At 41.7% G+C, this 26538-nt stretch overlaps 2 protein-coding genes across 2 annotated transcripts; one reads left to right on the forward strand and one right to left on the reverse strand.

Moving 5' to 3' along the window:
• Window positions 1-8813, reverse strand: LOC127595632 (protein ILRUN-like). Its single transcript, XM_052057282.1, has 5 exons — window positions 8528-8813; window positions 6875-7029; window positions 4419-4616; window positions 3250-3572; window positions 1-2004 (listed from the first exon to the last, which is right to left on the reverse strand). Exons 1-5 carry the CDS (start codon window positions 8683-8685, stop codon window positions 1969-1971), a joined length of 870 nt encoding a protein of 289 aa, XP_051913242.1. The 5' UTR covers window positions 8686-8813; the 3' UTR covers window positions 1-1968.
• A 974-nt stretch (window positions 8814-9787) lies between these two features.
• bltp3a (bridge-like lipid transfer protein family member 3A) lies at window positions 9788-26436 on the forward strand. The gene is made up of 21 exons (XM_052057173.1): window positions 9788-10009; window positions 11356-11518; window positions 14174-14212; window positions 14371-14462; window positions 14529-14718; window positions 15706-15846; window positions 16026-16196; window positions 16430-16610; window positions 16691-16777; window positions 17376-17546; window positions 17766-17911; window positions 18428-18569; window positions 18722-18915; window positions 19016-20247; window positions 20368-20552; window positions 22039-22178; window positions 22269-22419; window positions 22524-22780; window positions 22907-23015; window positions 23103-23155; window positions 24483-26436. The coding sequence occupies exons 1-21, from the start codon at window positions 9966-9968 to the stop codon at window positions 24597-24599; spliced, it is 4005 nt and encodes a 1334-aa protein (XP_051913133.1). The 5' UTR covers window positions 9788-9965; the 3' UTR covers window positions 24600-26436.
• Window positions 26437-26538: the final 102 nt, after the last annotated feature.

Below are 26538 nucleotides of genomic sequence, written 5' to 3' on the forward strand. Positions count from 1 at the left end.
TCAATTTTCAGTGATAATTTATTCATACAAACATTCATCAAACTTACAAGAGAAAAAAAGTCTTTAACACTCCCTCATTCACAAGGTGCTGCTGTATGATTCATCATGGAAAACTTCAGATAAACACATTGCACACTACCGAGAGCAACTAAAAGTGTTACTCTTTGACCACTTGCAAGAATTGTTGTCTTTGTGGCCTGCTTCGGGTGTTAGCTTGCGTTGTCAAAGTTCCCCCTCGTTTTGGGATTTACAAGTTACAGCTGCATTGAAGTTCTTCACCAGTCAATGGCTTTAACTGACAAGAGTCAATTAGCCCTTTGGAATTCATCGGTAGGAAGAAACATGCACACACGCACGGGCCTTCGACGGTCACGTTACTCAGTGCATAGATCAGCTAGTCCAGTGCTACTAAATTTGCAGTGAAAAAAATTAGACCACCACCAATGTGTCAGTTCTGATGTCACTTACGGGATCGGTGATGTTTGCATCCAGCAAAGGAAACCAAAGAGACAGAATGCTATTCAACACAAACACAAATGGATATCCTGTTTGGGCTGATTTGTTGCCGATTTGGACTGACCAAATGTTTTCCTTCTCTACATTCATCAAATACATTCAAATCAAAAGATACTGTCCAAGTGCTTTAAAATGAAATGGGCATGAAAACTGATTCGATTGATACTAATATGCATTGCCATCCAGTGATATAATGGATCACTTAGGAATTACGATAAATCATGCAATACTTAAGATAATATGACGGAGACATGGCCAAGATAGTGTTGACTTTAAAACAGCATACATGTTTAAGTAAAATATGGGTCATTTCAAAGGCAGCAAGGTGAAGTGTGCAGTTGCTTGTGAGCACATAAACCTCACAGTCAAAGGTTGTGGGTTCGAATGTCAGCCTTTCTCTGTAGAGTCTCCTCCGACATAATGGATATTCCCTGGATACTCTGGCTTCCTCCCACATTCCCAAAATATACGTGAGGTTAATTGCATTGCGCCAGAAGAAAAATGGATGCTTGTGTCCAAATGATCTCTCGACAACGTATCTAAAGTCTATAGTTATAATTTAGTAATATTACCCATTTCCTTGCAATATTACCAATCATAATGCTTTTTAGTCATTGGATAATACTCTGAGGTCCAAATTAATTACATCCAGCAAAACAGTTCAATCATGCCACACTAGCTTTCCCATTTTAGTTCTGACACAAAGAGGGTACGAACACTCATAAAAAGCGTCTTCCACACAGGTAATCAACATAGTCGAAAAACCCAGATGACTGCGAGACTGAGAATCTATTGAAGCGGCTGACAGCAACATGACACCCTCAAGTGGAGGATCTTTGTAGTGCATTCTATTTCTGAAACTATTGCTTAAATTTCACGGACGACTGTGTGCGCGCGTGCGTGTATTATAAGTACACTATGTGGCCTCAGCTTCTCAGATTTTCTGGAGCATTTCTCCATGCAATATAAAAATAAGACATGCATTTTGTGTCATGACCACATTATATTTCTTTATAAAAGGAAAACCTTTCAGAAACCCAACCAATCGATGCATTGGGCAGTCGGGGCAGAAACCGGAGCATAAATTGGCTAAATAAATGGCTTTTCCTCCAAAGTTCCTCTTTCTACCCGCACACACACATTACTTGACAAATACACACAACTCTGCACTCTGACAACTAAATTGTATGAAAAAAAAGGGTGTCACTCAAAAGACTGATTGCGCTACTTTTTTAACTTAGCATTCATGTGAGCATGCAGTGGCTGTCGGACGTTGGTGGATCCAACTTCAGAGACCTTCTACTGCTCAAGAGTGCTGGCTGCAGGGTACATCCACTTTGCATAAAATCATGACAGATTTTCCTGCAGCAACTGATAAAACCTCTTCTCTTTTCCAAACGGTCGCTCCAGAGACGTTTATTGCTGCAGCTTCTCTAGAACAAGTCCCAAGATTCATGAGTGACCAAAATGGGAAGGCTCTTGTAAACCCTGCAAGGAAGAGGAACAGTTAGAAAACATCAAGGATACAGAGCAAGGCTTTTCTTTTCCTAGATCACTGTAACTCGATTGAGCTCATAGTACACATGCAGACTTGTATAGCAAAGATGTTAGCTTACACTTTGGAGGGAGAAGAGAGGGGGGCAATGTACACATTAAATTGGATTTAAATTCTGCCTATATGTAAATCCGTTTTTAGAGACACTGACAAAGGTATTCCTTTAACATATCACTGCTGTCGGGCAGAATCCTCGAATGCCCCAAATTCTTAGTCAACAAATGCCACATCATTTAAGTTTCTATTCCACTTTATATAGCTATCATACTATCATATACCAGTGTGTACCAACATCAACACATCACCACCACTGAAAATACCTGGTCATATAATATGCAAAATTGAAACAATACTTTATTACCGCTGTCTTTGATTAAAACATCAAAGTCTGCGCTCGAGCTGACCCCCAACAACACAAAAATGCTTTAACATTACACTAATGTCTGTGGTTACATCATATTCCAAAACTCTTTTTCTACAGCCTAAGTGTCATGAGTACAAATGATCCACTGACAGAGAAACGTCATTGACGGACTACTGCAAACAAATTTCCCTTTTTGGCTGATGTGCTTCCTTCTATAACAAAGCATTATAATATTGATTTTTAATACAAAAAAGCTTGCACACAGGTGTCTAAACTGTTTTCTCTCACTATTGTCCCCCCCAAATAAATAAATAGAATATAAATAATAATAAATAAAAAAACGTCCAGACGTTCAATCTTGAGGCAATGTAATGGCGCAAGACTGCCGTGGAATGAGAAAGTGGTGAAGTTACACGACACTTGTTAGTTCTAGTAATCAACAGAGTTAATAGATCCATTCTCAACAACCAAGAGTAGCAATTTGTGAGAATAAAATGAAATTGACCACATCTATATTCTATGGCGATCCCTCGCAAAGATGGTGTTAATCTTAGTGAAGGAACACATTAAAAAAAAAAAATCTCATCCGCAAGCTCTGCAGAAGCCTGATATTGATCCTTTTCATTTGAATCAGGTGTGTTGCAACAGGGAGAGATGAAAAATATACAGGATAGCGGCCTTCGAGGACTGTCCTTTGACACGTGTGCCTGAGGGGCTCTGTAATTTGCTCTGTGCTTGAAAGTCACAGTACGTACACAGAACCAGTCTGACAGTGCCAATACAAAATATCTCCGTGGGCCTTGTGACACCTTACCTGATTATAAGTGACTATTGACAGATTGCTTTGTAGGCTGTTTGCTACTATATCCACAGAGTTGTGTGAAAGTCCATTCTGATCTTGCTGCAGCTGGTTCGGGCTTATCTGCCAGTGTTCCTCTGTGACTTTATGGCTGCTGTCATGGTGGAGGCTGGTGTTGCTGTTGGACCATTTGCTTCTCTCTGGTGAGGCGAAGGGGTTGTAATTTCCTTCTACGTTGCGGTGAGGTTGGGTGTTGAACTCTGCTTGGAAGGACGAAAGCTGCTGTGTGACACCGAGAAGGCCACCGACCTCCACGCTCAGGATCACCCAAATAATATCTGTCAAAAATACAGGGTGGATTACACAACTCAACTGTTATGTAAGACAGAACTGTGTTTTTGTTAGTAAGCTTAGTAAATCTTCCGTACCGCTTGATCCTCACTAGGGTCGCGGGGGGTGCTGGAGCCCATCCCAGCCGTCTCCGGGCAGTAGGCGGGGGACACCCTGAATCGGTTGCCAGCCAATCGCAGGGCACACATAGACAAACAACCATCCACGCTCACACTCACACCTAGGGACAATTTAGAGTGTTCAATCAGCCTGCCATGCATATTTTTGGAATGTGGGAGGAAACCGGAGCACCCGGAGAAAACCCACGCAGGCCCGGGGAGAACATGCAAACTCCACACAGGGAGGCCGGAGCTGGAATCGAACCCGGTACCTCTGCACTGTGAAGCCGACGTGCTAACCACTGGACTAGCTTAGTAAATTGCTTCCTAATTATATCAAAAACCTCCTTGCACGGCATGAAGGGTTAATGTTTTGTTACTCGTAAAATATTAAACGGCTTACCACCTTCTCATCTTGCCGACTTAGTTGTTACGAACTTTCTGTCACAAAAATTTTGCAACACGTCAGTCTTTGGTTGACTTATATCTGTATCTCAATAATGAAACCTGAATTGCACAAAATGGCTTTGGATCCAATGTACCAAATTTGGTGCCATGTGGCTCTGACAGTCATAGTACTTCTAAAATGTCTATCTTTGCGGCTACTAAGGGAAAACTGCAGGGTGTAAAAGGTTCCGATATTTTATTTGAAAAAGTTTCAGAATTTAAAAATAAGGCAAATATTCTATAAAAAGCAAAAACTGCATGGTATTTTGTGTGTACAGTTACACATACCGCCGTAGTAAAGTCCCGTTGCTGTACACATTCTCCACTGGCCCTGGTACATACCAGGAGACACTGGGCTCTGCATAGGCACACTCACGTCCGTCATTTCCTGAGGGGCTAGTGACCGCACCATTACCATGTTTATATGACCAAACTCATCTCCTCCAACATACTTCAAGCAAACGCCAGGAGGCCAAGACTCTGCACCTAACAGTGAGAAATACATGGTTGTAAATGACAAGCGCTACATATAATAGATTCCTAGAAGCATTCGGACACAGGCAGTAAATAAAGTTGCATCAATTCAAGATGCATTGATAATCGGACCAAAGCTCGAGGCCCCACCGATAGTGGACCTGCTGAAAATCTAGACCTTCTCAATTCATTCCAATACGCAACTGGGTGAACACAATGGGTCTGATTTAGTGAAGGTTTGCACGTGCAAAAAGGGGTACCAACTTGCTTGCTCAGGCAAACAGATGCGGAATCTAATCCACTTACTGGATTTACGCAGGATCGTGTATGCAAAGATGCAAAACTACTTCACGTTCATTTTGCATGTGCTTGGAGGGGCACATGCAAAAAATCCATTTGGCACATGCAACGTGATTTATCAAACCTGAGGCGATCTGTGATGCAGACTGGAATCGAAGGAGAAGAATCTGTGTTTGACAAGTTCGCTTCTAGGGCGGCACGCATGTACAAGCGCTGCTTTTGATTTCGACGGGTTGGGTGTCGGCGCTATTTGATAGTCGCCGCTCGGCAGAACCGGGGCGCTTGTGTTTTTTAGCACCTGTAATGGGCAGCATTTTTAACAGACCCATTTTGGACGGTCTGCGTTGGAGTGGCTAGATGGATGGCTGGTGGAGTTGAGGATGAGGATAGAGGAGGGTCGGCTTGGAGCACGGATGCGTGTTGGGAACTGAGAGTCGCCGCTTGGAATTGAAACAAATTTGACATGAAACGGGAGAAGTGAACCAAACCAATCTCTTTTTTTCCTCAATGGACGCTATAGCTTCGTGTTTACTTTCAAACTTAGCTTATAGCAGACGCGTGCACATTTTGAGCATGACGTCTTTAATCCCCTGGTGAAAGGACACTTTGATTCTCTCCTCTTTCATGTAGAACTGCTTCAAACAACAAAGTGTATGCAGAAAAGTGGTTAAGATTGCATGCCTGTCTGTGTCTTATGTGTTGTGTTGTCATATTATTTTCTTATTTTACGCTTTGTTACAGCAGCAGCTGTTGTGAAAGCGCTGTATAAATAAAGATATTAGAAGGTATTGTATAAGCTTGTATAAGGTATTGTATAAGCTTTAAACAGTGATACGTACAACAAGCAGATACGTTATATCGAACTGACACGGACTTGGGGTGAGTTAAATCAACAAAAAATGAATTTATGTAGGTGCTGTCTTACCCCAAATTATTAGAATGAGAGGTTACTGTAACTCAGTAGTAAATTTGCTTGTGTTTCGCTTCGGAATCCATCACTCCAACCTTTATTCTTTTTTTTTTCTTCAAGATGGCGCCCGAGTACGGAGCCGTCGGCAAGTGCTCTTCAAGAACCTTGCGTTTTTTGTTGTTTTTGTCTTTTGTTTTGTCACATGGTGTTACTGGTATGTCGTTTGTGGACCTGATGTGGACTGTTTTCAGCATTTTCGGCCACGACATTCGTCAAATAAGAAGAATCTGTGCTTGGTGGTTGCACCTTCTTGGCAGCTCGCATGTACCAGCACTGATTTTGATTGGGAGGAATGTCGGAAACATTTGACTGTCGTTGCTGGACAGCTTCGGGCGCTTGTGTCTTGCGCCTGGAATGGGCCGATGAGAAGAAAAGAGCGTTAGCGCAGAGCGCCAATGCGTATGTGGAACTGCGAGTCGTGGCTTGGAATTGAAGCGGATTTACATGGGACAGGAGAAGAGAGCCAAGCTCTTTTTCTTTAATGGGTGCTACAGCTTCTTGTTGCTTTCAACTTAGCTTGTAGCAGACGTGTGCATCCATTCAGCATGATGTCTTTGATCCACTGGTGAAAAGGATTGATTTGATTCGCTCCTCTTTCATCTATAACTGCTTCAAACAACAAAGTATATGCAGGAAAGTGGTTCTGATTGCACAATTGTCTGTGTCTTATGTGTTGTCTTGTATTATTTTGTCATTTTATGTTAACTTTCTTTTGATGGCGGTGCAGGCACCCGCAGTGGCTCCTCTTGTTGCATGTTGTCTTGAGAGGGAAGAAATTTCATCTGTGCTATATCTTGCACATACAGCACATTTGACAATAAAGTTGTACTTGAACTTCTACACATATGGTACTCTCCTAGATATTCCACAAAGAAAACCATTCGAGCTACCTAAAATGGTAGACCCTCTTTTAAGTTAAATGGTCTCCAACACATTTATAGCTGTTGCCAAAAGAAATATACTGTATGTGGTGGATAAATGATGGTTGTTAGGGCTCTACCTGTGTTCTGTATCCGCCAAGTCTTGGTGAAATGTGTTTCAGGTGGAACTGATTCGCCTTCACCAATAGTCACATCTTTCACAAGCGACATGCAAGGCGCACTGATATTAGGACTCTCAAAGTCATAGTAGGCTCCAATGGCTGCTTGTAAATTCCTGAAACAGAAAGGACAACAGTGAGTAGCACAATTGTTTTTCTGTGTAGAACCTCGAAAGCCTGCGTCGTCAACAGTGAAGATTATAATTACAAAAGCAACCAGTGGGATGTCATTAATTTGATGATGGCCAGGAAAATACATTATCTTTGACACTGACAAATGACAAGGAAATAATCACAGCAATTCCCTCAACTCGTGCATTTCATTTACCAGGGGAGAGAGGGCTACCTTGACAGATCTGTGAATGGTGTCTTGCCATGTTTTTTTCCTTTCTCAAATAAATCTCATCATTTTTTATAATACTTGTTGTCTTGGCTTCCCTGGACAAGACAATCAAATCAATTTGCTGTGCCATTAAAACATCCAAATTATAACGTTAAAAAAACGATTACTTTTGAAATATATCTAACTGTAACTATGAATCGTCAAATTTATATTGTAGATATCTAAAACTGGAGTTCCAGATTCATTCCAATTCAGTCGCACATACCCATAAATCACAAGCGGCACGAGGCTAGCTGCAATTGATTCGTAGACGAAAGAGACGTCATTTCTCCCGAGAAAAAATGACATTGCCTATTCGAACTGCATTGAATGAAAAGTGAGATTATTCAAAATATTAATTACGACTCGACGGAAATATGTTATTTATGATGCTAAACCCGGACAGTCAAATTTAGTTTGTAAACGTTGAATCGTCTTGTCATATTTCAGTCCACTGAATACGCAAGTGGGTGTTTCACGTAACGCGCTCGACATCTATAAACCATCAGATTGTATTTTTAGCAAACTGGTTGCGATGAGCGCTTCCACGGCGTCACGTGACTGGTGCTAACTCAACTGAATACTGACACGACACGACAGAGCAGAATGGAACAGAATTTGGCCAGATTGCATAGTCGGTTGCGCATTCTACCTTTCCTATTCTGTTAACTGTAAATTACGATTGTAGAAACATGAAATTACACCCAGGTTTGCGACACGTTTGGGGGTTGCTGTTAGGTTACAGAGTACAAGACTCTCAACTTCCTTCCTTTCGTGAATTAATAGTGTGTTTCACATGATCCGCGCTAAACTTGTATCTCGGGGGAAACACGGTAGTTAATTACTACGTTCCGGTTTGCGAGTTAAATAATTAGTTGCTTCTGTGGCTAAAAATATAAAATCGCAGAACCCGTGAAAACAGACGCAGATGGGACAATAGCGTATTTTCCTTGCGTTTGGCTAATTGTTTCTGAAAGTACAATCAAATCACTGTACCAGGGTTAATATGCATGTACATTCCTCTGTAAACGTTAGCGTCTGTTGTTTCACTTTCGGGTATATTATGTAAATTATTATAACATTGAATTCGAACTAACGCACACTCCATAAATAGGAATGGTTCTTCCCCGAGTGTATGTATTGTTTCATATCTGCGAATGTAATGTTAGCTACCCGGAGTGCAACGGCTCGCACGAAGGTGCTCAATAGGCCAGTCCAGTCCTCGGGCTTACCAGTTGGTCATGTCCAGAAAGAAGGCGCATCCGGCGGGGTTAAGCTGAAAACCGAGCAGCCTCTGGAACTCCGAGATGAGGATGTCTTTGTCGGTTGTGCCCATGCAGCTAAATTTCTGCGTGAGTTCCTGGTCTACGTCCAGGTCCATTCCCTCCATCGTCACTTGGCCTCCTGAAAATGTTTTTTTTTCTTTTTACAAAAGAAACCCCTAATAAAGATGAAGGCCTGCGCTTGTCATAACAAACCGAATAACAGCGACCAGTGCGCATGTCACAACCGTCACAACCACAACGCTCACCCCTGACACCGCCGCGGCCATGTGACTGTCAAATTCAACGTACGCACGCAAAAAATAAAATAAAAACGTACACATGCATCCATAAGTGCACACTGACAGGATTCTACTCTAAAACGTTTTGTTTAAAGCCACTCACTTTTCAAATTAGCAAAAGTATTGGAACCCACATTATCAAATTAAAGTGAATAACATTTAATATTTGGTGGCATAACCCATACTTGGAAAAACTGCATCAAGTCTCTGACCCACTGACTTCAACACTGTTCTTCATTTGAATGCTTTTCCAGGGCTTGACTGCAGTCTCTTTCCCTTCTTCTTTCCACCTTCTCCCCCAATACCGGGTAGGTTTGTACAAGTTGAGACTTCGTCTCGTGCAGATGCCACCAACGTGGTGACCGCGGGCACCCAGGTCTGTTCTAAAAAAGGCTCACTGATGAAGTGATCAATTAAAAATGTTACAATTTACAAAGATTTATAGAGATAAAGGGTTGCATATTGATATCTAGGTGTTTTCCATCATGTTAAATAATTGTAGATAATGAGAGAATAATGCATATGATCTCAAGATACATAAATATAATTAATTAATTAATAACATAGTTTCAGATGTGTTTCTCAACTCAATTACAATCGAATAATTTGTGTGCAGTATCGTTTTAGTGGTTAAATTAACCGCTTCCCACCACGACAGCATGCTTCCGGGTTTAACCTAATACCGTATTTACTTGTATTGTCCGACAGATAGCGCTATTGCATTTTCAGTGCGATTCGTGCGTGTGCGTGCGTGCGCGTGCGTGTGTGCGCGTGCGCGCGTGTGTGTGTGTGCGCGTGCGTGAGATAGAGAGAGACAGAGAGAGAGAGAGAGAAAGAGAGAGAGAGAGAGAGAGAGAGAAAGAGAGAGAGAGAGAGAGAGAGAGAGAGAGAGAGAGAGAGAGAGAGAGAGAGAGGGTGGGGGCTCAAAGGAGCAAGGGGGAGGTGGGGGTCCGATGTGGAGCGAGGTACTTCCTAGCCGAGCAGCATCGCCATGGCTTTTAAGATTACCCCAGCCAATTATACATTCTGTATAGCACGATTTCCAAACTAGTAAATGTCGACCAGTAGAAACCCATCGGCAGAGATAAGGCACAACCGCAGCAGAAATGGCCGGGATTATCAAAAAGCAAATTCTGAAACATTTGTCAAGGTAGGTGTCATGTTGGTTAGCCTGCTAGCCTTGCTGGATGCTGGCGACATCAACAAACGCTTCTCGCTGGCTCGTATTGACACTTTAGGGGACACTTGTTTTTTCGAACGTGTTGTAATTTTCCGATTGCCGAACTTCAGACGAGAAGAGAATTTCTATTTGCGCGTAAGCAGGCATGATCTTGCACATTATTTCTGAAACGTGCAAGCCCCTTCTTAAGATCCACAAGCACCTGCATGAAAAAACGATTTACTATAATTCATTTTGGTACAATCACAGTTTTCACTCCAATTCTTACACACCAAGTCAATGATTGAATTGCAGTGCTTTTGCAGATTTACAGGTTTGACTTGAGCCAGAAAGCCTAAAAATAAAGGAACGTGACATCTTTGTGAGAATCATCATGAGTTTTGGACATGCAGTACTTGGTCACATTTATTTTTTAGTTTTTGTCCTAATGCAGACACAAAAGTAATATTTATGTAAGACATTGTCTAACAATACCAATACCATAATGTGGCTAATTCATCATATCATCATAATTTCAAGTAGTTTGGTAAGTATTCCAATCCAATCCAGCATGTAGGTCCCATTAGGTTTTTAAACAAAGAGCCTATTTGTAAATTGTTTAAGATCAACTGTAGTGCTGTTTAATTTTCAGGCCACCAGTTTTTAGAGTGCCAGGTTTTTTTTTCTAGTGAGATCAACTTAAATGTTTGCACTCATTTCAAGTCTGTTAATCGGTGGCCATGTAGTGTTTTGAACTAATATTGGAATTAAATATAATATTTAATTCCATCAAACACTACTTTTTTCATCTAGTCCATCATTTAGAAAGTAGTAAAAATGCACTTGAAGCAGATATTAAAGCAAACCACAGATTTGTCACGGACATGTAAAGTTGGGTGTTGTATGCTCAGTGGGATGTGGGAGCTTAGTTTTGAACTGGTCTGTCAGGTCTTTCAGGCACATCATGGTGTTTACTAACGAAGTTAACAATTTGGCCAAATTCACAAGATCTGTGTGTCAACTATTCCCTAAACCTCTTGTTTGATATTTTGCACAATTCTCCGAAATGTCACAATGCCGCGTCAATCGTGTTTTGCGTGTGAAATCAAGAGATATTGAACAAATGAAGGTGCTGTGATTGATGTTGTGTTCCTTTTCCCTACAGTTGTTTTCTCACTCTCCTTTTATTGACTTCTCATCCAGATGTGTGCATATAAAATAGCAATTTTCTTTAGTCTTAAAGGAATCCTGAAATGCATGATTTTTTTTGTGCCCCACAAATCTGTGACCTTCTGAGATAAAATGACAATTGTCTTTGTTCCGGTTCTTCTGCTTAGGTTCACCAAGAATCTGTCCCCAGACAAGATCAACCTGAGTACCTTGAAGGGGGAGGGGCAACTGTCCAACCTTGAGCTCGATGAAGAGGTTCTGCAGAACATGCTCGACCTTCCTACCTGGCTGGCCGTCACACGTGTCTACTGCAACAAAGCTGCCATTAGAGTGAGTCACTCCTAAAAAGACCAGCGAACCGGTTTGACAGATAAGTGCACAACTGAACCGTTAAGCAGAAACGACATTTTTTTTTACCTTTATTTATCAGCTAAGGGAGTGGGAGCAGATTTCATTTGCAATGCCGACCTGGTTGTAAACGGCAAAGTATTAAAAAATGACTGATGCAAGTATTCTTTATCATACCTGTTCAAAAATAATCAAAATGATTTTCTTCAGTTATATCTACCGGTAATCTTTGACAAAGTGTAGACCAAGGAAGTTTGTCGAGGGGTAGCAGTTTTATTTTGTCATACATCATATGAGTCATTATGTTTTTACTCACACTTTTTAACTTTTAAAAATACATGAAGAATCAACAGTGGTCCCCAATCACTGGTCTGCAGGTCGGACCAGGCCGCGCAAAGTCAGAACCCTGTAATTTTTTTCGGGATGATGGGGTCACCGGTGGACAGCCCTCCAGCTTGATTACCTTCCAAAGAGGTATTACAAGTAGCGCTGGGTGATTATATGATTGAGAATCATGAAACATTACTACGTGACCAGCTATGAGCATATTTACGCCATCCGTGGCTGAAATGTGCATGACTTCAGCCAGTCAGAGTTCAGCTTTTCCTTGTAAGTTTCGCTAAAAAGTTGAACATAATTCGCCAATAAATGAAAGTAGCAGCAGAAAACGGAATGTAATGGTAATAAAATGACCGACCAGTGCGATCTTAACATCTAAAGAGAAAGGTATTTCTTCCCGTCGCTTTTGTGGTGGTATCTCCAGAGTGACGGGGAAGATAAAGCCGTCGTGAAAAGCAAGGCGATATACCAAACCTGTTGAATCATTTAAACAAGTAGCACCCAAGCGGATCGCTTAAAAATGCCAGCAGATTTTGCCCAGTAGACCGTAACAGTTTAGCTGGCTCAGCTTCAAAAAATGGGTGAGCCTTGATTGGTCGTTGCCTGAGCCCTGAGCAACTGTGATGTCATTTTCAGTGTACAGAAAATGGCAAAATGGGCGCGCCCTGAGATGGCTAAAATGGAGGGGGGTGGGGGGGGGGGATTTCGTTCCTTATACCAGGGGTCCCCAACCTTTTTAGCCCCACGGACCGGTTTATGTCAGACAATATTTTCAGGGACCGGCATTTAAGGTGTGGCGGATTAATACAACAAAATAATATGGTATGAGCTGCATGAAAACTGTGGTGTTTTTGAAATATAATAAGAAACACAAGGAGTGTCTAATCTGGCCGCAACACTCTGATCGCTATGGTAATGTTTAATGCCTTCAAAATACGATACAACGCAAATTCAAAGTGCATGAAAATGACGACTCACCACGGCCCCGAGCTTGATATTCTGCAACCAGACGGTCCCATCTCGGGGTAATAGGAGACAATGACACCTCAAGTGTGTGGTTTATGTCCAGTCTACCGGTACTTCGTAATTTTGTTATAGTCGCCGCTGCTGCAGAAACCGCCCACCTCACACAGGTAGGATGTCGGAAATAGCAACATTGCTATTGTGGCAATGTCAGAGTATTCAGCCATAACTTTAATCCAGTTGTCTCGAACGTACTTTTAAGGCCGCCGTCATTTGCGATCTCCAGCAGTTTTTTTTTTACTCATTTTGCAAGCTCCAGCGCTTTGCTTTTAGAGTAATCGGTCACGTGACAGAGAAGCGTGGCTTGACGTGAGTCAAGCGTGACACAGACGGATGTAACGGAGAATCCGGTAATTTTTCTAAATAAAACATCTTTCGTATTCCGAAATAAATAAAACGGAATGAAGGCAAGTTCTTTCTGTACGGCCTGGTACCAAATGCCCTGTGGACCGGTAACGGTCCGCGGACCGGCAGTAGGGGACCCCTGCCTTTTACTGTATTCCACCAACCCAATATTAATCACAATGCTGTGTTTAGACTAGCGGAGGTGCAGAGAACGTATTACTGTAAAGAACATTTCTGGGTTTGCTTACTTCTTAAGATGTTTTTACTAGTTAACGGTGTTATTTTATATCGTTCTAGATTATTTTATTTTTTTAATTAAAATGTAAACATATGCAATTTTTTGTCAGTACCAATGATTTAAAACTGGCAAGTAAAAGCAATGGGAAAAAAAAGAAAGATTTCCATACCACAAGACCAACATCGGTGAATGGTTGCCACTCCGTGAACAGTGTGTACTTGTCTCAACTGGTCTGTGATGCCAAAAAGGTTGGGGACTCCGAGAATCAGAGGAAAGGAGCATCACTTTTTGTTATCAGATGCCATGTTGTAAGTTAAAGAGGTTGTTATGTCGGCAAATTCCAAGCTTGTAGTGCAGCACATTTTTCATGAAGGAAAAATATTATGGAAACAAATGTTGAATTTCACGAAAGCTGCCTGTATAAATCCTGGACCTATTAAGCCATCCATCTTCTGAGCCATGTATCCTCACAATGGTCGCGGCCTTTCAATCCAATAATAAAAATCTCTTTATGAATGCATTTTCTTTATTCCTTATTGGCATGATGCATCGAGAAGTGCCGGGAATATGCTTGCTTGCTTACGTCATGCTTTGAGAGTCTTTTGTGCCCACTGAGTACAAAAGACTGTTGAATTCTGTGAATTTTTTTTCCCAAAGCCTTGACTAACTTTGTAGTCCTACTGTCTTTGCAGATACAATGGACCAAATTAAAAACAAGCCCCATCTGTCTGGTAAGAATTTGCTTCCGACTTGCAGTACTTTTCAGCATTACTTCTCTCGTTATATCCCAGTGATTCTAGCATCGGCCTTTTGTGTTCTTTATCCTAAATAAACATTTGCCCACATTTCTTTTTTATCCACGGCCAATTCTATTTCCTCTTTTGTGCAGTTTCTGGATAAGGTGGAGGTAGAAATGAGGACATGTGAGGAGCCACGTCCACCCAATGGCCCCTCTCCTATCGCCATCACAGCAGGCCAGAGGTAAGCCTGCAGGGATCCTGCTTGAAAGGGAGCACATTGGCTCACGTGTGCTCTGACTGTTCACAGCGAGTACGGCTTTGCTGAGAAAGTGGTAGAGGGCATGTCTGTTCGGATCAACTCCATCACCATCAAAGTGCAGGCTCGGGCCTTCCATGCCTCTTTTGAGCTGTGGCAGCTGCAAGGCAACAGCCTCAACCCTAAATGGCAGCACAGCGACCTCCGCTTCACGCGCATCACAGACCCAAAGAGAGGAGAGGTACCAGTGCAGCATCGAATTCTGTCCACATTGTATTTCGTTTATTTTGTCTGCATGTGTGCATGTAGTTAGTGTCAGGGCTGTGAGAAATATTCAAAATGCATATAATCATCTCCGCATTGTTACTTTAGGAAGCAAATTAAATCCATACTTAGGGGTGTAACAAAATACGTCTTGAACTGGAAAATCGCTTATTGAAGAGGTACACTGTATCTTACTAAGAAATGGCACATTAACAGTAGTGACCATTTCATTCAATTATATGTAAAATGACCACAAAAAAGTCCTGACATTATACCGTCTTAAACTGAGATGTACCATATTGAATCGAATCATAATCCCACTGAGTTGAAACGAAACGAATCATTTCCACTTTCAAATTACACCGTCCACGAATCATTTCGCACCCTATGTATCGAAGGCCATATCAAATCATCTTTTGTGGAGAGATTCACACCCCTAGCCAATTCTGCTATGCTATGTACCCAGTTGATGAAGTGATGACAAGGTTCCCGCAAATACTTAAAGTATGAAAAGAAATAGAATAACACAATCTAAAAATGAGCCCTTAATTGCTATAAAAAGTCTTGTCATGTAATAAGTAAGATTTTATGATTGTAAATAGTCTAAAATCTTTAAATAAATTAACATTCTTGAAAAATAAAATCCGGAATGTCATTAATTTTAACGTCACACAATCATAACAGCGGAACCAAAAAAAAAAAGGAATGTGGTTTTTAGTTTGAACTCTGAAGCGCAGAGTCATTTATGGACTGGAGCAACTTTGAACAATATTGGGACATTGTGAAGTTGTTGGTCTCCAATTTAATTTCGAATGGAATTAAAAAGGCTTGAATTTAACTTGCCTTTAGCTGTAGGAACTCAGAATTAAATAAAGCCTATTTGACCCAAGTTTCACCTCTTCTTCCCAATGATGGCTGCCATGTTTGACTGCTGCGTGTGTTGTGTCTCTTCTCTCTGCTTCAGGTGTTGACGTTCAAGGAAATTAATTGGCAGACTTTGCGCATTGAGGCAGACGCCATTGAGAGTGACGAGCAGGATTTGGGGAGCACCCCGTTGCGCCTCATCACTAACCAGGGGCGCATCCGCATTGCTCTAAAACGCAGAGTGAGATATGATCTTTGAATTGATATTCTTGTCAGATAATTTTTACATTACGTTGCATGAAAGTATGCGAGCTGCAGTATCATATTTATTGAGAGTAATGTAATGCGGATGTGAGGATCAAAGCATCTTCTCTTGCTGTCCATGCATTTGGGTCACAAATGCTTCCTTGTTCCACCCAGATAAAGGACTGCAACGTGTTGGCCTCCAAACTGCTTTTCATTCTGGATGACTTGTTGTGGGTGCTGACCGACTCTCAGCTCAAAGCCATCATCCGCTATGCCAAGTCCCTCAGCGAGGCCATGGAGAAGTCCGCTCAGCAGAGGAAGAGCTTGACTGCAGATTCCCTGCAGGTCCTCCTGCCGAGTGTGATCGAGTCAAAGAAACTCAGATTGAGCATTAAAGAGCTTGATTTTATGTAATCTGAAAAGCATATTTGAAGTCTTGAAAATGACCATTTCCTGTGCTTTTCTTGCACACATCTTAAGAATTGCATTCCTTTCTTCAACATGTTAGCTTCAAATGTGGGCTGAAGTCTGTCTCTTTTCAGTACGAGATAATTACTATGACCACTTGTATTTTATAGACTGCTTCTCCATCACCTGGGCTCCACAACCTTTGGGCCGAGTCTACAGCCGCTCATACTGGCTCACCCAACAACATGAGTCAATATTTTGATCGCTTTGATGTGAAAGAATCTTCTTACCACACTTTCATTTCCCGCTTGGACCTACATGTATGCAATGACAGTTCCTCAGTTGCTGAAGGTACACGAATCAGACTTGTATTCAAGTAAAATCATATGGGTCTGTCACTCCCACTCCCAACAACTATAATATATTGACAGATCGAGAAGAGCCTCCAGGTTTGCAGGGTGCAATGCAGTTGACCTTCAAGAAGTTGGGCTTTGACTACTATCCTGTTCACAGACCTGGTGAGTTGGATGAACCCCTCTCCATTTTATTACCCTTTGTTAAACGGTGTCCTGCCACACATTCATTTGTGAATCAGTGTTCCGTGACAATTATATTGTAATAATAATAATAATGCATAGTTTACCACTGGCCAATGATGCTATTCTGCACCCAGAAAAGTTTATCATTCTGAATCATTTACATTTAACTATTTGCCATAGTTGTCATTTATCTGATTTATTTCAGAAGGAATCTTCATGATAGTCTTCATTTTTTGATTGTATCTGCTGAAATTGTCTTCAGACTCAAAGGCCCACATGACGAAACCGACTCGCATGCGTGTGGTGTTTATGAACTATAATTTTCATCTCTCTCTCTTTCTCTCTCTAAAAACACATTTCTACCACTTAAAATATCCTGAATATTACCAAACTAGTGACGCGACTCTCTTATCCACCATTTCTGTCAGTGCTGTTTTAGTGCATTATTTTTTTTGGATAAATGTTCTGAGACTGTGTGAGTAGCCAACTGGAAGTAGTTCGGTCCAGTCACTCTCCTTGTATTAGGACTAAATTTGAGGACTGTGTTTTGCTGCCATTTAATGCTGCTGCTCTCTAGCTGATGGATGTCGCCACTGGGAACGCTATAGTGGAACTATGGAAGCTCAGGCGCAGTGGGCAGGCAAACTGCTGCATGACTTCCAGAGGAGGGCAGAGTCGTCGGGGTTTCCGGGTCCATGTACTGAGGTGCCGGAGCCACGCAACGATTCGCCCGCAAAGAGGCCCCGAGGTATGGATGCAGAATTAATTTCACAATTTCACACTGAAAGCCATCTGAGGTATAGTAACAGTAAAAATGAATCTTTTTAGAATCAATAATTCTATTCAACAAACACAAACAATCCAAAAGTGGAGTAAATGAAATTACTCCACTCTTTTGAGAGTGCGGGCGATCCCAACTGTGTCTTAATACCCAAAACAGCTTTAATTGTGCATTCTCTCAATCCAGATGGAACAACAAGCCCAAGGTCAGATCTCTCCGACAAAGAACACTCAGCCAAAAACAACTCTAGCATGAGTCCTTCAAGCGCAGCACTGAAGAGATTGCGGTCAAGCTGCATGGTGGTCCGGATAGATGACGTTGACATTTACCAGGCAAGATTTTATCATTCTCTGATTTGATTTACCTGCTTACTGTTGCGCTCTGCATGCAGTCAATTAGTTGAACAAGCTACAAAGGTTTGCTGCTAACAACAGAAATGGTAAACATGGATTTATTTGAAAGCAGGGATACACAAATACGAATTTAAAACAAATGCAAATACAGTTTTTTTTCAGGGAGTCTAATGTGCACTTATTCAGGTCGGTTAGGCCACATGCGATATTACTGTAGTATTTTAGACTTTTTTTTTCATTCAAAGCAATAAAAACACAACCTAAAATAAATTTTCATTACCATGTGTTTGTGTTTCAATTGTTATTTCCAGGGTTATTAAAAGGGGCTTTTAGTTCCCCTTTAGGCAGAGTGAGACCCTTGGGGAATTGTTATTGGCTGTATTTTTTTGATGTTGTTTTTGTTTAAGGAATTTATCTTTTCTACCCTTTTTTTTGCCACAAATGACTAAAACTTCGATGACTTTCTTTCTCAACCCCCCCCCCCCCCCAATTCAGTTGTCTACAAAGAGCCGTCAAAACAAGAAATCCCAGCCTTTGTTGTCATGTAATCGTAAAGTTTTGAATCTGCCGGATAATATACCAGCAGTTCATTTGCAGTTCACCGAATACTACTTTCCCAACGGCCCCAGTTTCTCAGGTAACTGTCTTGTGTTGTCTTTTTCACTCTCGGTTATTAAATAAGTTAGTACTGCATCTTCTCCACGACTGAAACCTTGGTTTCATCTACAATGTATTTGCAAGCCTCTCCTGAAATGTGAACTGAACCCCTGCCTTGTTTCATACTCCCAGTGCCAACCTCGAACCTGTATGCCCAGGCAAATGGCCTCCAGCTGTGTGTTGACCCAGAAAGTGTGTTGTGGATTAATCTATTCTCAAGAGGGCTGCTGCACACTCTAGACCAGGTCAAAGCTTTCTACCATTTGCAAGATGGTGGCAAAGCAGACGAGCATGTTGATATCCGTCTGGATGCAGCTCAGCTCAAGGTGAAGTTGAAGAGTAATTTAATTTAAAAAAAAACAACAACAACAACAACAAAAAGAAGTCTGAACGGTTAGTTGTCATGTTTTATGTTGCTTTTCTTAGGTGGTGATACCCCTAGATTCTTCTATACTGGACCATCCCGAGCGTCCTCGGTCCCTTTCTGTTACTGTCCCGCAGATGGCTTTCAGCAACACCCGCCACTGTCCCCATGGCTCCAGAGCTGACCTCAGCATGACCTGTGACACCTTTGCAAGCTGTTCATTCTTCCAGCACGAGCCACCATGTCCTTACCCCAGAGACCGCAGTGCCTTCTGCGCCATACCCTCCATCTTCTCCCAGCACTCTCAAGAGTCGACACCTTCGGCGATCGTTACAAAACAACTAAGATCCCAAGATGTCTGGTCCCTAAGCCTGTCCCGTGTTGCGCTAGGTTTCGAAGGAACTCGAGGACTCCCCAAAGGCAAAACGTACCCTTTTGTGGAGCCCTTTGCTATGTCTGTATGGATGTGCCAGCCTGCTGCCTGGGTCAGGCGTTCATCATGTCATCCCGCTAGCCCTTGCAGGGCTCATCAACCCCCCTCAGAACAACTTCCCCACGAAGATGCTGCGCTTGCCTTTATCCACGTCTTGGCCCATGTCATCACTCCAGTCAAGATGTGGCTCAACCACTACCAGTATGTTGCCTTGCTCAGAATGAAGGATTCCATGGCACGTTTGGGGGTGGAATTAAGTCGGGATCTAAACGACATTAAGCAGTGTCGCGACCAAAAGTCAAAACCAGCCACTGTTTGTCTTGCTCTGCTTTTGGACTCGGTGGAGATGGGTCTCCTCTTACCACCAGCCAGCACAGAACCTGAGGAAGAGGTACCCCATACTCCAGAGACTGACAGCCCGAGTCTCGCAGACTCTGACATCTCCCCTTCTCATCATTCGGCAGATTTGATCCATGAGGATAATGGGTTACAAAACGGTGTATCCTCCCTCAGCATGGCCCACACTGCATTTGATCACGCTGAACAAGATGGTACTGTGGAGGAGGCATGTGAGGCTGTTGAAGAGGGACTGGAAGGCGATGCCTTGGCGTTCCTCGAGGACACTCCAGTCCTGTCACCTCAGCTCTCACCTATCAACTCCCCTATCCTCTCCCGAGATCCCTCCACCTTCAGCCTGGAGGGAGAACTATCAAGCGCCATCAATGTCACCAAAGATGTGACCAAGGATGCCATCAGTGCCTCGCTGGACTTAACCAAAGGCGCTTTTTCAATAACAAGGGACGCCTTTAGCATATTGAGTCGTGGCTCTGGGATGAGCAAACTGTTCAGTCCACATGTCAAGTAAGTGCTCGTGCTTTCTGGCTGAGCTGGTGACATTGTAACCAGGCGTTTGTGCATCACATGCTTTTATTAGCGCCTGATGATCTTAACAGATGAGTGTGTGTTTTTGCACATTCACAGGGAGCAAGTCCAAAATCCAGAAGAGTCCTCCCCCACCCTGGTGGCTAGCCTTAGGCACCAAGTGATGAAGCAGTCACCTTCCCAGCATTCCTTTGACAGTGCGATTTTGGATGGCAGTCTGCCTGATGAAAGTCTGTCTGTGGGCAGTGATGTCGGCGACAATTTAGTTGTTCTCATGGAATCAGGTACTTGGGACATTTCCATTTGAAACAATATCGCCCTAGATCTGCTGCACATCAAAGGATGCAGCTGAAATGTTGCAGTGTGCACAGTCTGCAGAGTTTGACACTTGGCTGACTGTTGGACACTTGTTTTGCTGTAATTCAACATTTCTAGCGCTGATAGGAGCCAAATAAAAATGACATGTCGTATCTTGTGAAATTTCACACCCACAATATACGTACAATGTATGTCACTCATAGACGTTTGACATTGCAAATAAGGTTAAGTTCTGTGACAAAATGCAACACTTATGCACAGTGCTTCTCCACAACTTGGCGGTCGCCGGCCACTTCTTGCTCGCCCAAAATAAGGAAGTTGGCATGTGCAGTGGAGTTTCATGTCGCATTGCTTCAAGAAACACCCACATGTGTTGGCCAATCAGATGAGTGACATCGCGGCTCTGCTCTGCCTGTGTATTACAAGCACCTCAGACATGGTTCTGAAAGCGGTTCCATTACGACCACATCGCCCTGAAAAAAGTGTCATGGAAAAGCGACCACGTAGGGCGGAGCCCGGCTATTTCGAAATTGAACCCTTCTAATGGTAAAGCAGCTTGACATCCCAAATAACGGACGCTAAATTCACTCTGACATATTGCACACACGTGTAGTGGATGGGTTACAAGTAAGTGCTCTACTAATTTGTAAGATGTAAAAAATGGTTCACACCACCCTATTTGTATGAGGTAGCAAGTGTAAGTGCAAAATGAAATTTTGAAGTGATGGAAATGTAACTTCTCGTGGACGAGCGAACAAACTGTGGATAGTTTGCCGAATCAGAATCATCTTTATTGGCCAAGTATGTAGAACACACAAGGAATTTGTCTTCGGTATAGCACGCTGCATTAGTATCATCATAAACAAGGAGATGACAAATAGGTATGGAAGGACGTTTCGTAATGTAAGTGAACCGTAGTGCGGTGGTACCACCCAGTCACAACTGTGAGACAATGTGCAAAGTATCAAGCAGAGCTAAAGTGATCAGTGGCAGTGGTGGAATACAATACTATGACAGTTGTACAGTTGGGGCAGAAAATCATTGAACCATTTGAGAGTGACCAGTTGCAGTATTTGTTGTACAAGAAGAGTGACATCATTGACTGTTTAGGAAGTTAATGGCTAGAGGGAAGAAGCTGTTTAAGTGTCTGCTGGATTTGGTGCGCATGGATCGTTCTGAATCACACGCAGGTTGCTCATAACAAGAATGTTGGTGCTGATGATCAGGCTATGAAAACTCTGTTTGAAATCAGAAGAAGTTAGACATGAGTGTGAGAAAAGTGGATGCATCTGCTTAACACTGCATTAAAAAAAAAAGAAGCCAGCACCAATAACCACAGTACACTAAAAAGACCCAGACATCTCTTTGCAAGTGCAGTCGAGTTTGCCCCCATTAATGCATGTCCAAACCTTTTATAAGTCAGGCCTTCAGCGTGTTGTTTGACGTTTCTAGAATCTGGTGTAGATTCTGCACGTGTCACTGTCAATCCTTCAGCCAACCGAGGCAGCCCGGCTCTTGGCACAGAGGGAGGGTCATCAGCTGATCTCAGCAGCTCCTTATCATTCAGTACAGAGGATGTATCGACAGATATGGTAGGTTCTTGGGTTCAGACAATGTAAGTTGTGGAGTTTCTAAACAGATTGGATTTTCACAATTAACATTCTTTTGTATGGTCTTTCCAGTCCTCTGTGTTGTTACTTATTCTGAATGGGACATCCTGCACATTGGAAATAAAGGGCGAGGACCAAGTTTTTGCTGTACAAGCCCAGAATCTAAGCTCAGTACAGATGGGTAACGTCAAGGTTTTTGACCTGCTAGCTGGTCTCATTCAAGGTAACACAGACGGCCACTGACAGACATTACTGACACACTGCTTAATGGTAAGCTGATTAGTCACTACATTTGTCTGTTTTGCCCACAACATTCCCTTTGTGCAGCTCCTGCCCACAAGCAGAATGGAGATTGTAGCAGGGGCTCTCCCGCAGTGTGTATGCGAGCAGAAAGCGGTCCATCTGCAGCACGACACTCTGAAACGACAGAGTCTTTAGGCCTGCTGGATGTGAGAGTGCAAGACTGTCACGTGGAGTTGCTCGCCTCTACCGTAGCAAACATTGGGCCTTTTCTGGAGGATGAATTGAACATGGATGGTCTGCCAATAAACGTACACTTCAGCAATGTAACCATTACTATTAAGGTGGGTAATTGAAGTCCTTTTTAATTTTGAAATGTTTCTCCATGTTACTTGAACGTGATTCGAATGAAAAAACTGTAAAGCTTTGTTTTATTTTGTAAGCTGTTGTCTTGTTTTTGTTTTCATTAGGATGATAGCCCAAGAATTTACCCAACAGCTCCTCAACCAACCTCAGTCACGTTTGTGGTAGATCATCTGCTTTTTGAGCGCAGTGATGATGGCATCATGAGGCTGAAAGGTGGGCAAAACAGCGTTTTCATCTCTAAATGTTGGATGCGATGGGGCACCCATTTATGTTTTGTTTTATTTTTTTAATTGACTACAGCTGAAGTTCTGGACAGTCCAAACTATTCCTGCTCTGGTAATCAGCAATGTGAGGTAAGCAATTTCTGCGCGTGCACAACCATACACAATCATAGTCCACATTTGTTACACTCACACAATCTAATGAGATCCAATACTGTACAGGAAAAACACATTTTCAGAAAATGCCCAGGTTTATTTAAATTTGTTGTATAGTAATTTTAATTAGTAGCGCTGTAGAACTGTCATTTTGTTGTCCTAAAAAAAATATATATAGCCATTTCTAACTGATTGCTTTTTATTCCTAGCTGTATTGCCTGAATTTCCCTTCTGGGCGGGATCATTAAAAAAAAAAAAAGATCTTATCAGCATGATCTGTGACGCACCAACACAGTGGTTCTTAAACCTTTGACACCAAGTGCCATCACAAAAAATACTTGGCTCCACAAGTACAACCATCATTATGAGAATTAAAATACAGTAGCGTCGTTGGCCAAAGCGTTAAAAAATGAGGCAGAGCTTTTATTTAATATTAGTGTTGGTAAGGCCGTCACTATGTAATATTTTTAGAATTGATTATTCTATCGATTATACCATTGATTCATCATATAATCTGACATTTTATTTTGCGGTTAGGTGTATTACAAATTCCTCAATTATGGCTTATGAACCAATTGTTGTTTATAGTGATTTAAAACAAACTAAACAACAATTATGATTAGCAATACTGCATTACAAGAGGGATTGATGTTGTACTTATCACACTTTTGGAGACTCATTCAGTTAATTGTTTTCCAAAGTAAAAGCAGATGTTTGCAAATGTTTTCTTATTTTGGACCAACATATAAGAGTCTGTTTCCTTTCATGAAGGAGTAGAGAAATCAGAGAATACTTACAGTTTAGTGGTTAAAATTTGACGGTTTGAAATTAGTTAAAAATGGCACAATAGGGTAGCTCGATTTATTTATTTTTTTAAATTGTGGATTAATTTTGACACATCTAATTGTTAGCCACCATAACAGTTTAAGCATTAGTAGTCCACTTAAATATAGGAAAATAAAAACTATTTAAATAAGGAGTCAAACACTTAAAAGAATAAAAATTGTACCTACATTTTTGAAAAACATTTCAATACGATTCATGTGAGTGTATTGTAGTGAAATAAAAAAAAGTTTAAACACTTAATCTAGCGATGTTTTGCATACCACAAGAGAGAGCCTGCGTAACACTCGTGGTAATCGTACCACACCTTTTGAGTTTTTTGGGGGGGGTTTCTTTTAACTCCGGAGTCTAGTTGTACTCATCGTGAAAAACAAAACCTCGAGATTAGATAAGTTTGCTTGCGGCATCATCATTTACAAATGATGTGCTATGAACTGATCTATTCATCCTGCCATTACAGAGGCAAAGCCTGCAGTCGAAACTTTCTGACTCCCAGGTGGCCCTCACACAGGCCCTCAGTGACCGAGATCGCCTCCTTCTGGAAATAAAGAAGTATGACCCTGGGTTCACGCTCTGAGCCCAATGACCTTGAAGCCTCCGTGGTGATCTCGTACAAGAGCACTGTAAGAAGGTGACGACTGCAAAGTGGAGGTGATTACATCATGATGACTTTAAATTGCTGCAATTACTAAAGGGGAACTTGTAATTATCTGGACAATGACTTTTTCCTCTTGATCCGGTGGATTTGAAATAAAACTGTGTGTTTCAAATATTGACTTTCAGCTTTAATTTAAAGAATGTGTTGTGCACAGCACATCAATTAAAAATGCCTTTCAGTGAAGGTCAGAAAGAGCCACATTTGTCCAAATATGTTTGTGCCTCTAATACCGAATGTGTGTCCTACCTTGAAAGACGCAAACAAATCTAAACAATTGCTATAACTTCAAATCCATCATGAGACTCAAAAGAGGCCATACATTGTTTTTGAATATGTCAATGTCCAAATAATTCTAGAGCTAGCCAAGTAGGCAACGGCAATACTCATATCAGACAGTGAATCAGGTGTTTTCTGCCCACATTAGCATGGACAGAAAACTCATTGTTTTTTTGTCACGCAGCATGATTAGTTAGATACTATCAGTTGTTCAATTCGTTCCACTTCATAGTTTTGGGTGGAGATATTCAAGGTTGATCGTGTGTGGAAAAACATGATAAGCGCACGTCTTGGTACTGTAGATCCTAACTATACGAAAGACCTGTATTTATTTATAAAATTATGATGTAGCATAGTAGTGTCACAGGTTGTAAAGAAAACAATTCACTTTTTATAAAGTATAAACATACTGTACATGAGCATAGACACGTTGAAGTTCACCTCGTTGCCATCTTTGAGTTGTTTTATTTCTGTGCAGTGTTGTTGAAGTATTGAAATGTATTGCATTTAGAATTCAGCACCTTTGTGGCTGCTCGTGTTATTACCTGTGGACAGTGACCACACAACATGCCCGTTAAGTTTACTTGCGTGAGTGCAAGACGGTGCGAAGCAATTTTATGGTTCACCATTCCGGCGCAGTATTTTGGAATCATACAATTCAAAGATGGCTTTGTGGTACTAATTATGCATGCTCATGTAGTGTGTCACGTAAAGCACTTTTCTGAACATTTGTGACTGTGAAGTAGGATCGATGTATTAGACCTAATGCTTGCATTTTCTATTTAATGCAGAATAATGATGTAGCCATTCGTTCTAAAACTGCACAGTATGTTGTTCATGACATGAATGCTTTATTTAAAATGTTGACCTATTCCATCTTGTCATATGTGGTCTGGCGTTTTGCCTCTAGAGGCAATTTACTGACTGACCTCTTAGGTCACCTCATATTCAGTGCGTGTGGGTCAGACCTCTTATGGTTGTAACTCACCAATGCACTCATTTCAAGGTTATTCCAAGGAATCTTAGCAATATCACCTCTTGATCAACCAAAATCAAAGAACAGGTGTTGAATTCATACATGGTCCTTTAGCAGTAAGTGATTCAATCAAGTGTGAAAGCTTCTTGGTCGCAACTTGGTCAACTCCATGTCTGCCCTCCAAAGCAAGTGTGAGGTGCAGAAACGGGATGGTCAGTAAAGTGTCTTTGTTTCCGCTCTAATGCATGAACTTAAGTGTCATCGTGTTTGCACTTGTGTGAGTATACTCACTGGATTTTTTTTTCTACTCATCTTGACAAACTATAAAAGATGGCAGGTGAGAGCTTCCATATGACGCAAGGGTTTTGAACTCTGTGGACAGTACTTGTGTGGAATATTGCAATTTTTGTCTTTATCACTTAAGACTAATATGAAATTGGTTCTGTGAACCAATGGTGAGTGTAAAGTATTTTAACAGAATAAATGAACACTTGCTTCAACATATTTAAGTTGTGCTTCTGTGGTCCATCATTGCAACCACCTCCTGACTCACCAACAGACAGGAGCCTATGCATCGGTTTATGGTGGACATTGCAATGAATTCAT

Source organism: Hippocampus zosterae, chromosome 2, assembly GCF_025434085.1.
Source record: "Hippocampus zosterae strain Florida chromosome 2, ASM2543408v3, whole genome shotgun sequence".
Classification (NCBI taxonomy): domain Eukaryota; kingdom Metazoa; phylum Chordata; class Actinopteri; order Syngnathiformes; family Syngnathidae; genus Hippocampus; species Hippocampus zosterae.

Excerpts from the sequence above, each read along its gene's own strand:
- LOC127595632 (XM_052057282.1), bottom strand. The coding sequence starts at position 8,685 with ATGGAGGGAATGGACCTGGACGTAGACCAGGAACTCACGCAGAAATTT. Across the intron at positions 7,030-8,527 it reads TTTCTGGACATGACCAACTG|GAATTTACAAGCAGCCATTG; the intron begins GTAAGCCCGAGG and ends TTTCTGTTTCAG. Across the intron at positions 3,573-4,418 it reads AACGGGACTTTACTACGGCG|ATATTATTTGGGTGATCCTG; the intron begins GTATGTGTAACT and ends TATTTTTGACAG.
- bltp3a (XM_052057173.1), top strand. The coding sequence starts at position 9,966 with ATGGCCGGGATTATCAAAAAGCAAATTCTGAAACATTTGTCAAG. Across the intron at positions 16,778-17,375 it reads CTATCCTGTTCACAGACCTG|CTGATGGATGTCGCCACTGG; the intron begins GTGAGTTGGATG and ends GCTGCTCTCTAG. Across the intron at positions 20,248-20,367 it reads CTGTTCAGTCCACATGTCAA|GGAGCAAGTCCAAAATCCAG; the intron begins GTAAGTGCTCGT and ends GCACATTCACAG.